At 41.6% G+C, this 14,581-nt stretch overlaps 1 protein-coding gene across 1 annotated transcript; it reads right to left on the bottom strand.

Moving 5' to 3' along the window:
• Nucleotides 1-8,187: 8,187 nt before the first annotated feature.
• LOC139211583 (solute carrier family 2, facilitated glucose transporter member 1) lies at nt 8,188-12,864 on the bottom strand. Its single transcript, XM_070841840.1, has 10 exons — nt 12,850-12,864; nt 12,400-12,498; nt 11,461-11,621; nt 11,145-11,385; nt 10,652-10,814; nt 10,161-10,345; nt 9,821-9,922; nt 9,519-9,620; nt 8,981-9,184; nt 8,188-8,367 (listed from the first exon to the last, which is right to left on the bottom strand). The coding sequence occupies exons 1-10, from the start codon at nt 12,862-12,864 to the stop codon at nt 8,188-8,190; spliced, it is 1,452 nt and encodes a 483-aa protein (XP_070697941.1).
• Between the last annotated feature and the right edge of the window lie 1,717 nt (nt 12,865-14,581).

Below are 14,581 nucleotides of genomic sequence, written 5' to 3'. Positions count from 1 at the left end.
GATGTAGTTTATCAGTGTCAGTGTTAGTCTAGAGCTCTCTCTGTAGTGAAGACACTGTTATCTTCTATTCACATGGGTTTTTGTGCAGCTGTCCCAGTCACCTGCATCACTGTGTTGACTCACAGCACAGAAATACACTCCTCTGTCCTCAGGCAGCAGGTTCTTCACCGTCAGAGATCCAGTCTGAGCATCGTTCTTTGTTGCTGGAAATTTGTCCTTACTGAAGCCACTTTCATATTTATGTTGGGAGTCTGTTGTTGTTGTGAGAACTATCTGCTTCATTCCCTCCCCTGGTAGCTGTCTGTACCAGTACATCTGGTAGTAGGCAATACCCTTGGTGTGGCTGCAGTTCATTGTTGCATTGTCACCCTTTCTCTTCCACAGTGTGGGTGTCTGGTCGACATCACTCCCATCAGTCAGACCTGTGTGTAAAACAGTAAAAGTTACCATAAGTGGATTTTTAATGTTAGAAATAAATTAGCTGATGTTACAGAACCTAACCTTGTATCCAGAGCACAAATACCAACAAGCTGAGGAGACCAAGTTTGATAATGTCCATGTTGTGAAGCTGAGAGTCTCGTATAAATCTGTCAGTGTAGATCCAGACAGATGTGGAGTTACAGGTAGGTGTGTCTCTGCGGTGTGTGACGTTATTTTATCCTGTAAGCTGCTGTATAAAAACCTCCACTGTCAGTGGAAGTGTAGATGGGCGGATATGAAGTGGTGCTGGAGGCGTCCTACAGTCAGATCAGTAACACTGACAGGACGAGGAGGCTGGTTTGATGATGTGTGATCAGGGCCGTTAGCTTGTAATTGTGTCTTTATTAGCATTTGACACATTTTTGAGGATGGTTTGTAGCAGGTTCTCCTCACTGTGTTTGGCAGAATGTACAGAGTTGATAGTGGTTTATTAATATGTTATATTTTCATTATTCAGAATAATGTTTTTATTTATTTATTTTAGTAGATCTGAAAGAAACTGTAGGAAGCAAAATAGTTTGGATGTCTCCATCAATCCTGTAGCCGATGAGATAATATCACTATTATTTATACTGTGTACATCCAAAGGATGACAACCATTATATACTGCTGATTTCTGGGCCCACAACAACATGACCTCAGATTGGGTGAAAATTGAGTCAAAGTGGTTGCTCCAATCTTCAAAGGCTCAAAGGTTTAGATGGAGGCTGGCTGCAGGTGTTGAAGCCTGATGGTGGTGTTTCTCTCTTGCTGATATAAAAAGGGGAGTTTTTGTATTGACTTGAGGGGAATCTGCAGCACTGTGCTGACTGGCAGCACAGAAATACACACCACTGTCACTTAATGAAAGATCAGAAATGTTGAGGTTTGAATGTTTACGGCCATCTCCGTCAAAGCTGATTTTATTTTTCACGTCTTCCTCAGGATATGGTTTGGTCAGATGTAGATATCCCAGAAGCTTTAGAGCTCTGTGTTCATCTTGTTTGTACCAGAGAATGACAGCATAACTTGGTTCTTTGTGTGAACATTTGATCACACTGGTTACAGATTCACCAGGTCTCTTAGTGATGAAAGGAGGTGTTTGGAGGACACTGCTGGTGAGAGAAGCGCCTGTGTGGAGAAAAGAACAATATCTATTTTAAAGAGGGAAATCATTCAGTCTGCAGGGTCCCACTCTGTTTGGATGACTCACCTTTATTTCCCGGCAGATGAAGCAAACAAAATATAGAGACCACAAACATCATAGTGAAGAAATTTAAATGTGATTCTCTACGATCGACTTTCCTCTCAGGTCCTTTCAGCTTCTGTGGACAGCAGAGCATCACTGTTGCAGTATAACAAACAGGAGGCGTCTCCTACCTACATCACAACTAACTTTAGCAGCACTGTGTTGAAACAGAACTCTGTAGCAGTGGAAGTCTTTATTGCCGTTTAATTTGTGGAGGTTTGTCTCCCCCTGCAGGTGTGAAAAATACTGAGCTGTCAGTCAATTAAGGTTACTGAAGGTTAGACTAGAATTATTAGAATACAACAAAAACAAATAGGAATTCTTCAGATCTCAACAAACATGTTTGGTCAGAGTACAGAGTACGTATGCTGTTGGATTCATTGCCATGATTTCATACGTATTGTGACATTTTCTTTCCTGCAGTCATGGTTTTATTTCTCTGTCTTTTGCACAGCAACTATTACCACAAATAATACTGAACAATGACAAAGATGTAGTTTATCAGTGTCAGTGTTAGTCTAGAGCTCTCTCTGTAGTGAAGACACTGTTATCTTCTATTCACATGGGTTTTTGTGCAGCTTTCCAGTCACCTGCATCACTGTGTTGACTCACAGCACAGAAATACACTCCTCTGTCCTCAGGCAGCAGGTTCTTCACCGTCAGAGATCCAGTCTGAGCATCGTTCTTTGTTGCTGGAAATTTGTCCTTACTGAAGCCACTTTCATACCCATGAGCGCTGTATGCTGTTGTGAAAACTATCTGCTTCATCCCCTCCCCTGGTAGCTGTCTGTACCAGTACATCTGGTAGTAGGCAATACCCTTGGTGTGGCTGCAGTTCATTGTTGCATTTTCACCCTTGACTTTCCACAGTGTGGGTGTCTGGTCGACATCACTCCCATCAGTCAGACCTGTGTGTAAAACAGTAAAAGTTACCATAAGTGGATTTTTAATGTTAGAAATAAATCAGCTGATGTTACAGAACCTAACCTTGTATCCAGAGCACAAATACCAACAAGCTGAGGAGACCAAGTTTGATAATGTCCATGTTCTGAAGCTGAGAGTCTCGTATAAATCTGTCAGTGTAGATCCAGACAGATGTGGAGTTACAGGTAGGTGTGTCTCTGCAGTGTGTGACGTTATTTTATCCTGTAAGCTGCTGTATAAAAACCTCCACTGTCAGTGGAAGTGGAGATGGGCGGATATGAAGTGGTGCTGGAGGCGTCCTACAGTCAGATCAGTAACACTGACAGGACGAGGAGGCTGGTTTGATGATGTGTGATCAGGGCCGTTAGCTTGTAATTGTGTCTTTATTAGCATTTGACACATTTTTGAGGATGGTTTGTAGCAGGTTCTCCTCACTGTGTTTGGCAGAATGTACAGAGTTGATAGTGGTTTATTAATATGTTATATTTTCATTATTCAGAATAATGTTTTTATTTATTTATTTTAGTAGATCTGAAAGAAACTGTAGAAAGCAAAATAGTTTGGATGTCTCCATCAATCCTGTAGCCGATGAGATAATATCACTATTATTTATATTGTGTACATCCAAAGGATGACAACCATTATATACTGCTGATTTCTGGGCCCACAACAACATGACCTCAGATTGGGTGAAAATTGAGTCACACTGGTTGCTACAATCTTCAAAGGCTCAAAGGTTTAGATGGAGGCTGGCTGCAGGTGTTCAAGCCTGATGGTGCTGTTTCTCTCTTGCTGATATAAAAAGGGGAGTTTTTGTATTGACTTGAGGGGAATCTGCAGCACTGTGCTGACTGGCAGCACAGAAATACACACCGCTGTCACTTAATGAAAGATCAGAAATGTTGAGGTTTGAATGTTTACGGCCATCTCCGTCAAAGCTGATTTTATTTTTCACGTCTTCCTCAGGATATGGTTTGGTCAGATGTAGATATCCCAGAAGCTTTAGAGCTCTGTGTTCATCTTGTTTGTACCAGAGAATGACATTATAATTTGTTACTTTGTGTGAACATTTGATCTCGCTGGTTACAGATTCACCAGGGCTCTTAGTGATGAAAGGAGGTGTTTGGAGGACACTGCTGGTGAGAGAAGCGCCTGTGTGGAGAAAAGAACAATATCTATTTTAAAGAGGGAAATCATTCAGTCTACATGGTCCCACTCTGTGGGAAATGTTCTTGAGTTTCTCACCTGTAATTCCTGGGAAATGAAGCAAACAAAATATAAAAACCACTGATATCATGTTAATGAAATTAGATGAGCGATCCTACTATAAGTCTATCAGCTGGGCACTGATGGTTGAGAGTGTCTCACTGTTTGTAACGAACATGGGAGGTGTCACTTATCTACGTCACAGCTTTCACTTTATGAGCAGCACTGTGCTGATATTGTAATCTGTGCAGTGCTTCTTCCGCTCCTTGTTAATTTTGTTCTGAAAGTCAGAGTCGAGCACATAACTGTCAGTGTAGCTGCAGAGGTAAAGAGTTGCAGGTGGCAGTGTCATACATCGTGTGAAGTGTGATCAAAGTAAGTGGGAGAGTTCGTGGTGCTCGAGGTCCCCCTGCAGGACACGAGGTGCAAATAAAATATTGGGCTTCAGCGATTCCTCTGTAACATCATCACCAGCAATTAGACCTGTGAGTATAACAGTTAACAGTGAACATTTTAAAGTAATCCTCTTCAAAGTTAGCCATGTCTCCCCCCAGTACAGAGGTGTGGATGACATCACTCCCATCACAAAAACCTGTGTAAACCATTATCAGAGTGACACTATTTTCCTCTACGTTACCTTTCATCCAAAACAGACTTAAAAATAAGATACAGAGATCACATTTGATAATGTCCATGTTCGGATGTTTAGAGTCTCAGCTGTCAGACTAAACAGACGTACGAAGAGGTGCAGGTGGGAGTGTCGGTGTCTTCTGTGACAGTCTCTGGTCCTGTTAGCCGCTCTATCAAAGCCCACACGGTGAATCAAAGTGTAACAGGGAATATACGTGATGCTTGAGGTCCCCCTACGCTACATGAGATAGTTAGTTTGGTAACAGATACAGCAGTTGATTTTATCGTAATTTACCTGTCGTCCACAGCGAAAAGAATATCCATGCTCAGCCAGAGTCTTGTGTAATTACAGAAACATGAAGGTAGGTAGGAGCGTCACTGCGCTGTGTGGTGTGATCCTGAGAGCTGCTCTGTACTAATTTAAATTGTCATTCACATTCACTGTGTGGTATAAGTGGATCTGGAGGTCCCCCTACTGTGGATCAGGAACACTGATAGGCTGAGGGGGCTTGATTTGATGATGTGGTCTAAGACATTTTCAAAACAGAGGATTGATGATGATCTTGTACTTCCCTATGAAGCAGGAAGGAAATATTCTTCTGCTTTAAGGTCAGATTCCTTCCTTCCTTTATTCTTATGTAACCCTGAAACTGCATGAGGCGGGAAGTTACAGGTCCAACACTCACCAGTTCACTCAACTTTAAAATTCAGTTTTTCTTGTAGTTTGTGAGAAAAGGTCATAACCACATTAATATGGTTCATTGCTAAAATAATCCTAATTTCATACGTCTTAAAGAATATAGTGTCAGAAGAGGCCAAATTTGTGTGAAAACAGCAGATAAAATCTTCTGGTTTAGATGGAGGCTGGCTGCAGGTGTTGGAGCCTGATGGTGGTGTTTCTCTCTTGCTGATATAAAAAGGGGAGTTTTTGTATTGACTTGAGGGGAATCTGCAGCACTGTGCTGACTGGCAGCACAGAAATACACACCGCTGTCACTTAATGAAAGATCAGAAATGTTGAGGTTTGAATGTTTACTGCCATCTCCATCAAAGCTGATTTTATTTTTCACGTCTTCCTCAGGATATGGTTTGGCCAGATGTAGGTATCCCAGAAGCTTTAGAGCTCTGTGTTCATCTTGTTTGTACCAGAGAATGACAGTATAACTTGGTTCTTTGTGTGAACATTTGATCTCACTGGTTACAGATTCACCAGGTCTCTTAGTGATGAAAGGAGGTGTTTGGAGGACACTGCTGGTGAGAGAAGCGCCTGTGTGGAGAAAAGAACAATATCTATTTTAAAGAGGGAAATCATTCAGTCTGCAGGGTCCCACTCTGTGGGAAATGTTCTTGAGTTTCTCACCTGTAATTCCTGGGAGATGAAGCAAACAAAATATAAAAACCACTGATATCATGTTAATGAAATTAGATGAGCGATCCTACTATAAGTCTATCAGCTGAGCGCTGATGGTTGAGAGTGTCTCACTGTTTGTAACGAACATGGGAGGTGTCACTTATCTACGTCACAGCTTTCACTTTATGAGCAGCACTGTGCTGATATTGTAATCTGTGCAGTGCTTCTTCCGCTCCTTGTTAATTTTGTTCTGAAAGTCAGAGTCGAGCACATAACTGTCAGTGTAGCTGCAGAGGTAAAGAGTTGCAGGTGGCAGTGTCATACATCGTGTGAAGTGTGATCAAAGTAAGTGGGAGAGTTCGTGGTGCTCGAGGTCCCCCTGCAGGACACGAGGTGCTCAGTTTTGGAGAGGGTGGTGGCAGCAGTGCACTGGGACTTTTGTCCGGCTTTCACATGTGACTGTCACTGTAATCAGTCACAGCACAGAAATACAAGTCTTTATCCTCTGGCTCCAGATTCCTCACTGTGATATCAGGCTTGGCAGCTGAGAATTTCTCTTTGCTAAAAGCTCCAAAATCATAATTTTTGCTGGCATGTGTGGTGAAAAGGTTTTATGGTTTGTCCTGGCAGATGTCTTTAGCAGTACATCTGCAAATAGCCGCTGCTTACTGTTTGGCTGCAGCTTATTGTTGCAGTGTCACGTTAGTAGGTATGCCATCAATTAGGCCTGTGGATGTAACGATGAAGTATATAAAAACAACCCTTTTATAATCAACACATTTTTACATTTTACATACACATTCAAAAACATGAACAAAAGAAAGCTTTTTAAAATAAGCTTTTATTTATAATTCAGTGTCCACAGATGTCCAACAGTGCATCGACTGAAAGTCCTGTCACCAATCAATCAAATGGCTACCTTATTAAAGAACAGGTTGTTAATATGCAAGGTTTTGTTTGTTTGTGTCATATTTGTCATCACTGTCAATCAAAAGGAAAAAATCAAAGCAGGCGTGAATAAAACATCCTGACTGAGTTCAGATCCAGACTTTGTGTCATAAGTTGTTACAGTTGAAGCTGAATTTGAATGAACCTGTGCAGTAATTTACATTTAAATGTAATTCTGCCCCCTGGTGTTTTAAAAGCCCAACCTGTGCTCTGATCTCCTGGCTCCTCTTCCCTCTGCGGTTCCTGCAAGTCACAGTCGATCGCATCGGATGAAATATTTATTCACACAGCTGTGGCTGGTTTTCACAGACATCTTACAAGTGTACACAGTTCGGAGATATGTGAGATTTCACAGACCGGCAGTGAACTGGAGGGCTGCTGCTTGTGTGCAGCAAGGAACCCAAATTCAAGAAAAGATTGTTGGTTTGTCGGCGGGACGGGTCCGAGGGGCGATCAGGAACAGCTGTTGGTGCTCAAAGATCAACGTAATTGATCAGTTTGATGAAATCTGTGAAAACATCCATCGGAGAGAATTCAGTTTTATGAAAAGTCACTGACGATCTTGACCCGTATGACTTAACAGCATGTTTATTTACAGAAATGACGGTGGGATCAAGTGGTGTTTCTGGAACATCTCCAAAACCCATTTTCAGCTGAATCCAATGAAACAAATGAGCATCATCAGATTTCCATTAAAATTCTCAATGAATCTGAGGTCATAAAGAAAAGCTCTAATAACAAATCCACCCTGTGACCCAAGCAAAGAACATTTAGAGCTTCCAGACATTCTTCACTTTTTTACTGTCTGCCCCTCAGAAGGCTATTTCTCTTTACAAAACAACAGTACAATGGTTACAAAATGCCTCAAAACATGCAAATCATATGTAATATACACATGAATATCACTCAGTTTACACTTTCATTTAGGATTATCTTAACACTGTCGTTAGAAAACCAAATTAACTGAGGCCATGCCAGCTTCTTGAAGACAGACAGTCTGCAGAGCTAACACTGGGAAGGTTAAAGGGTCAGTTCACCCAAATTATTGAATGGATTTTCACTTTTGGTGCTCCAAGTTTTTCCACAATTAATATTGTGGTTACTTGGGAAAACCACCAGATCCTTTTTGCTTTGGGTAAAATCCTCTGAATGAAAACTGACAATAAGACTTATTCTTCATTTGGTGGGTAACCAAGCCATTGTTTATTGAAAGGACCATTGATGACTTTTTACAGAGGTGATTTATTTCAAATCTGAAAGCAGCGCGGATTTAAAATTCAAAGTTCAAAACTTGAGCAAATGAAGCCAAAACTAATGGGTTACATACCACTAACATTTGGTCAAAAAAGTAGGCAAAGTGGATGAACTGACCCTTGAACTGTATGACCACGACCAGATCCTGTAAATGTTAAAATGTCGGTCAGGTGAAAGTGTTGAATCCGGTCTTATTGTGCAAAGGAATTCCCTCTGCTCCTCTGAACTCCTCTGCAATGTCATCGAATGTGCGACCTTTTGTCTCTGGGAGGCGCCTCCAGGTGAAGATGAAGGCGAGCAGAGCCACAGTCATGAAGACGAGGTAGACATACGCACCACAGATTTTCTGTGTGTGGAGACAGACAGACAGACAGACAGACAGACAGACAGACAGACAGACAGACAGACAGACAGACAGACAGACAGGGTGTTATTCTTATTGGTGTACTTCATCTATATTTGACATGGAATGAATGGATGAAGTTGTGGCCAATGTGGCAACACATCCAACCCCACTGTGTGAACAACATGCTCACATAAAGAAGAATAATAATCACAAGTAAGAAGAACACTGAAGGATTTAAAACAGAAGAAAGACACAAGAAACAAAAAGTCATTTGATTTGGTTCCTTGGTCTTCGTTTCACGTTGGCTGACGTCTCTGCAGCACTAAAGCGGACTGATGTTTCCCTGGTTAACTGTTAATTTAATTACTATTATTTCAACCTGATTTCAAATGATTTAGCAACAGATTTATGCCTATTTAACATTTACAAGATTCATGTCTCTCGCAGTGCAGAGTATATGTTTGTATATAGCAGACTGAACAGATTTATAGTCTGCATTTAACAGCCATGTCTCTAAGGTGCAAGAGAACTTGCAAAAGCAAACAAAAAGTCCACCTCTAAAGTTTCCCCTGTGCTCGCTCATGCAGCATGCAGGCCAACAGTATAAACCCACCAGCAATGGAGGGAAGACCAGTGCCAGAACAAACTTCCCTCCCCAGTTGAGCATGCTGGTGAAGGCCATGGCGATGGGTCTGCTAGGCTGGTCGAACAGCTCGGCAGCGATGAACCAGGAGATCGGGCCGGGGCCCAGCTCGTAGGCTGAAATCAGGCAGAAAACCAGCAGGACCTGCAGGCTCCGCAGCTCGGGGACCAGGTGCTGCATGGTGGATAGATAAGTTCTCTTTGAAGGGTGGATGTTGGTCAGTCATTGTGAGTTTTAGGGTTTTCAGCTTAATCTACATTGAAATGTATCAGCAAAAGTGGAGCTGGTATCATAACCCACATTGTGTGTTCTCTTTCATTTAAATCAAACTTCATGACCCCTGTTTTCAAAAAAAAGTATGAAATTTTAAGTGAAAAATCATCCTCCAAAATGTACCATGGTTTGTGTTAATGTCATTCTGTCAGAGAGATATCTTGTGCATATCCAATACTGGAATAGGACCTTTCCTGAGCAAATGAAAATAACAATCGCACAAAGATGATCTTACCAGAACAGAATCTACTATGGTCATGAGTAAGTTGCACACTGCAATGGAGATGAAACCAGTCAGGAGTAATTTCCTCCTGCCTGCCCTTTCCATCAGGAAGAACTTGAAAGGAAAAAACAACACAGCGGTGAGTCGGCTCAGAAAAATGCAACATTATCCTGTTGTGGCTCAAGCTGTTGAACATTTAACGAACGGGTGACAGCACTTTAATCTTTATCCAAGATCTTGGTGCAATTTATGGCAAAATCCTCAAAGAAATGGGGAGCTGAAATTCAAAGGTTACCACTAGGTTTCATACTCACTGCCACCAAAGTGAAGGTCACATTGACAGCCCCCACGCCCAGAGTCAGGTATTTGGCCTGGTCAAACTTGGCCTGGAACATTCGGGTGGAATAATTGATAATCTGGAAGGAAGAAGCAGGGATTTCTCTGACTAAGTGGGTTACCAGGACATCGCTCTGTGTTTTTTAGGAACAGAGGTATCGCCCTGACACACTGTCCCAGAAACCAAGCAGGAGCCAAAGAGAAGAGATGAGCCTAAATAATTTATCGAATAAATACTACAGTGCCCCAAGTAATATCATCAAATAGAGGGCAACCCAGAAAACTTCTCACAGACAAATTGCATTTCATAAGACTGACCGCATTGAATCCAGAAAGCTGGCTGCCCAAGTTGATGATGAGGACGATAATGATTGGCTGCTTGTAGCGATGCTTCCTGAAGAACTCGTGGATGGCGACACCGGTCTGAGTGTGCGCCGCCTCTTCCTTCATCTCTTCCAGCTCAGCGAACACCTTGTCAGCACTGCCTCTCAGTCTCAGCAGGGCTGCAGGGTTAAAACAACATCTTTGATGGAGCTGTTGTGGTATGTCCACAAAGCTGAGATACTGGAGTGCATTAAAAGCATTTCCGTGCTTTGACTCCTGGAAGTCAGCCATGAATCTAAAAGCCCATCTTCATCTCATCTCAGATAATATCTAAAAAGAATCTCTTTCTGTAATCGATGTAAGTGTAGGACTGTTTCCCTGTAGGACATCTCTGGCATGTAACTCCAGCTTAATGACTAAAATGGAGATAATGTGAGCAGCCATGTGAAAGGTGCAGTTAAAACACCAGAGTCAGTGGGACCCACCAGCCTCTGCCTTGCTCTCCTCTCCCTGGTTGATGAGCAGGTATCGAGGGCTCTCAGGGCAGAAAGGCAGCACCAGGTACTGTGCCAGGGCCGGGATGAGAGACAGCGACAGCATCATGGCCCAGTAATGCTCTGTGCCCAACACTGTCTCCAGACCAGCCACCTGCAACAAAGGAACCATGTTTGACAGCTGCACTTAGTATCCAGCAAAATGAAAAACAAATTTTGAGATGCATTTTGAGATGCACAACAGTCTCCGCAGCATCATCAAGTGTCTGTCTCCTTTTCGTTTGATGGAATACTTCAAATTAGATTTAGACTCCATTTGTTGCATTGTGGAGGACATAAGAAATTACAGAATTCCTTCAAACAGCTGTTTTGTATGCAGCCCTGGATGTTATCTGCCGTACCCCGGTGGACAGCAAGCATAAAGAGAGTAAAGATCAATTTCAAATAACTTTTCCATACAACATTTCCCAGCACAGTCACTCACCATTCCCACCAGGATGCCTGAGGCGAAGGACACCTGGTTCAGTGTGGCGAAAGCCCCTCTCAGGTTTGTGGGAGACACTTCCTGGATGTAGAGCGGATTAAGACTCATCACCAGGCCGCAGAAGAGGCCAAACACCAACCGTCCCAGGATGAGAACCTCAAATGACTTGCTGGCTTTGGAGGTGAACATCAGACACGCTCCCACCACAGAGAGACAGTTCACTATGAGGATGGAGTTACGTCTGGAGGGGAAAACAAGAGGATCGGAAAGATGGAAATTATAGGATATATAACCCTTTTCCTGCCTTATTTTTTACCTTCCGTGTGAATCTGCCAGGTATTTGACTCCCAGCGAGCCCAGCAAGGCTCCAAAGTCTTTAATGCTGACAGAGAGCGACCACAGGAGAGTCAAGCTGTGATCTGGCATCGACTGGTTGTGCCTGGCTCTCCAGGTGTGGTTGAAAAACTCTTCGATGATCTAAACAGTTATGAAAGCAAAAGACAATCAACATCAGGAAGCAACTGGGCTGTAATCTAATCACTGATAGCTCAAATGACTTATTTAAAACATTAAATGTCTGTCTGTGATGGAGGTGACCAATCAAAGATGTTTGATCACTGTCAGAACAGCACTGACCAACCCTGACAACATATTTTGTGTGTTAGTTATGTGAGGAATGTAGAAAGCGTGAATGTGGACTTCTTTGATCCTAAATGTAGAAGATCTGCCTCAGTTGCAAACACTTCAGTCAGGTTCAGTCAACCTGTGGAAAAGCAAAACCGTGCCAACCCAGTGCAGACTATCAGGGGCATGTTGAGTTTGTTCAGTGTTTTACTGAGGCTGTGAGATGTGTGTTTGACCGTCAGATGGTTTTCCAGCAGCCTCCTCTGCATCGTATTTTAGGTTGATATTGGCCTTGTGCTGAGTATCTGCCAGGACTTGGTCCACTGTCTGTATGATGATGGGTTTTTGTTGTACAAAACTAACACTTTGACACTTTCTGCAAATCCTTGTGGAATGCTTATCCTTTTTTTTTTTTTAATTAATTACTTCAAACGATGGGAATTGTATTTCTTTGTTGAAGAGTTTTGTTTGTCTGATCATGACGTCCAGTACATTATACTTTTAAAGAAAAGTCTTATGAAATAATGGAGTTTAAAGACACCACGAGCTGTGAAACTAAACTATTGTTTTCAGTTATCAACCCAACGTAGTGTCTCATCTTACACCTCATCTCCCATCTGTCTCCCCTCACCTTGGCCGGAGCGTTGACGTTGCCGGTGTGGTAGCCGATCTGCAGGGAGCCGAGCACCGCTGCCAGGATGGAGGTCAGGAGTGTGGCTGTCAGATGGCTCTGTAAGGGACATTTATTTCTTTACCTGTGTTTTATCTTATGATAGTCACTGGTAACATTAAAATGCTTCAAGTCAGTCTTAATTATTTGTACAACTAAATGTTGTAATCTAAAGTAAAATGAACAGTTAGCTACAATTGTTTCACTACAATCATTTAAAATGTTCATTTTAGTCTAAGTAAAACTTTAAAAAGTGTGACCTTAGCTCAGTGACTGTTTGAGACTGTAAAGGTCAAAGGTGGCAGGAACAACAGTATTTTCACAAACTAGCAAGACCTAAAGAATTTTAATTAGCACAAGTTAGTGCTCCTTCTGTGTTCAGTTGTAGAAAAAGTGCTAAAACAAACAAACCTCCTGTGGCGCCATTTGTTTGGGTGAGACGGCGGATCACTCCCTTAAGATTTATCTTCTTCTGGCTTCCTCTGCTGTGAAAAACCCAAATTGTGCCAGAACTAGAAAGCAGCAGGATGTACAGTAGTATAGGATCTGTTTTTTCTATTTAGCAAGAAAACTTAATTCACACATATTAAATTAAATATTGTGTGGACTATTACTTACAGACAAATACGTTTTTTTCCATAGTTTTCATTCTCAGTTATATATTTTACTTTTAGCTTTAAAACATAACTTTATGATGGTCCCCCAGCAGTGTTAAATCAAATCCCGGCAGAGAGATGTCTGGATGTGCTTGAAGACACAAAATATTATTTTATGGGAAAGGATGAATGAAAATGATAAACTTGCAACATGCAATTTCTTTTTTTTTACTTTAACTGACATGTTGTGGAGCAAAGCAGAGAGCTCCCAAAATATACATGAAAAAAGTGAAAAAAAAAAACGTGACGTGAATAACTGCTTATAAAAAACCTAGACTGACATTAACAACTATAGTGTAACAGCTGTTTAAGGTTTAAATGTAGTGATATTTACCTTAAATTGTAAACAAGCATCATGAAAGATTTATTCTTAAACCTCTTAGTTTAAAAAGTCACACAAAAAGACAACAGGGTCAGTAGAATCATGATGGTAATATATAATAACACCTTTACAGACCTGCAGAAAAGACTTGAATATCTTATCAATATCTTTTTAACACCTGTATCTATATGCATGTATACACACACTCACCACTGTTCCTGAGCGCCGTGAGTTGATCCCGTCTTCATCCCTGAGTTTCAGATATGACTAAATTTTCCGAACTGAACACACCACTACTGGAAACTACACACACACACACACACACACACACATACACACACACATATATATATATTGAACCAGTGAGTCCAGTGATGAAGTCACACCCAGCTGGTGAATTTGGGGCAGGCCTGACAGAATGGCAGCCGCAGGCCTCCTCTGGTTCTCATGGCCCAGCTGATCTACATCCTGGGCTTTAACTGACCGAGGATCAGTTTAGCTGCTGGGTCAAAACCTCAAAAGTATCTCTGTTGGAAACAACACAGCTGTTCCCAGGTCAGGGCTAAAATGCAACTCATTTCCATTTGGAGCACAGAGTTGGCATTTTGGCAATAACACAGCCACGTGCTTTGTGTGTGTGTGTGTGTGTGTGTGTGTGTGTGTGTGCAGGGTTGTGGGTAACTGTCTGTGTCCTGTGATGATGTTCACTGAAATGGAAAATTCAAGGGTGTCTAATGAATTTGCATCTCCAAATGTCTTTCTAGGAATTAAGAAAAACTGTTCCATTAGATAATCAAACTAATTATTATGCAATTAATGATTGTTTTATTAACCCAGGACCTTTCCCAAACCCATGCACGAGTATGAATCCCTTCAACTAAAGACGAAATGCGAAAATTATCGAAGTTTCGACTTAAAATATATGAAAAAAGTAAACTTAGAAAATCCACTTTGTTACACTGTAATAGTTAAATAACCAACCTTGTTATTACATTAATGTAAATGTCTGGGTTTTTCCCACTTTTCTTTACTGTTGTGTTTCCCACAGAGCAGTTCTGCTCCAGTTGATACATAATTAAACACCACTGACAGCTTTTTCCTTCTAGAAATCCCTTTACGTGTTCGTAAATTGTGATGGATATCTGTGCATGGCATCAGTTGTTAT

Source organism: Pempheris klunzingeri, chromosome 13, assembly GCF_042242105.1.
Source record: "Pempheris klunzingeri isolate RE-2024b chromosome 13, fPemKlu1.hap1, whole genome shotgun sequence".
NCBI lineage: Eukaryota > Metazoa > Chordata > Actinopteri > Acropomatiformes > Pempheridae > Pempheris > Pempheris klunzingeri.
The sequence above is the reverse complement of the archived record's forward strand: the minus strand, read 5'-3'. Positions and strand labels throughout refer to the sequence as shown.

What these genes read in the sequence shown, in the direction of transcription:
- LOC139211583 (XM_070841840.1), bottom strand. An exon ending in ACGTCAACGCTCCGGCCAAG is followed by an intron (nt 11,622 to 12,399) that starts GTGAGGGGAGAC and finishes ATAACTGTTTAG; the next exon opens with ATCATCGAAGAGTTTTTCAA. An exon ending in CTGGCAGATTCACACGGAAG is followed by an intron (nt 11,386 to 11,460) that starts GTAAAAAATAAG and finishes TTTCCCCTCCAG; the next exon opens with ACGTAACTCCATCCTCATAG.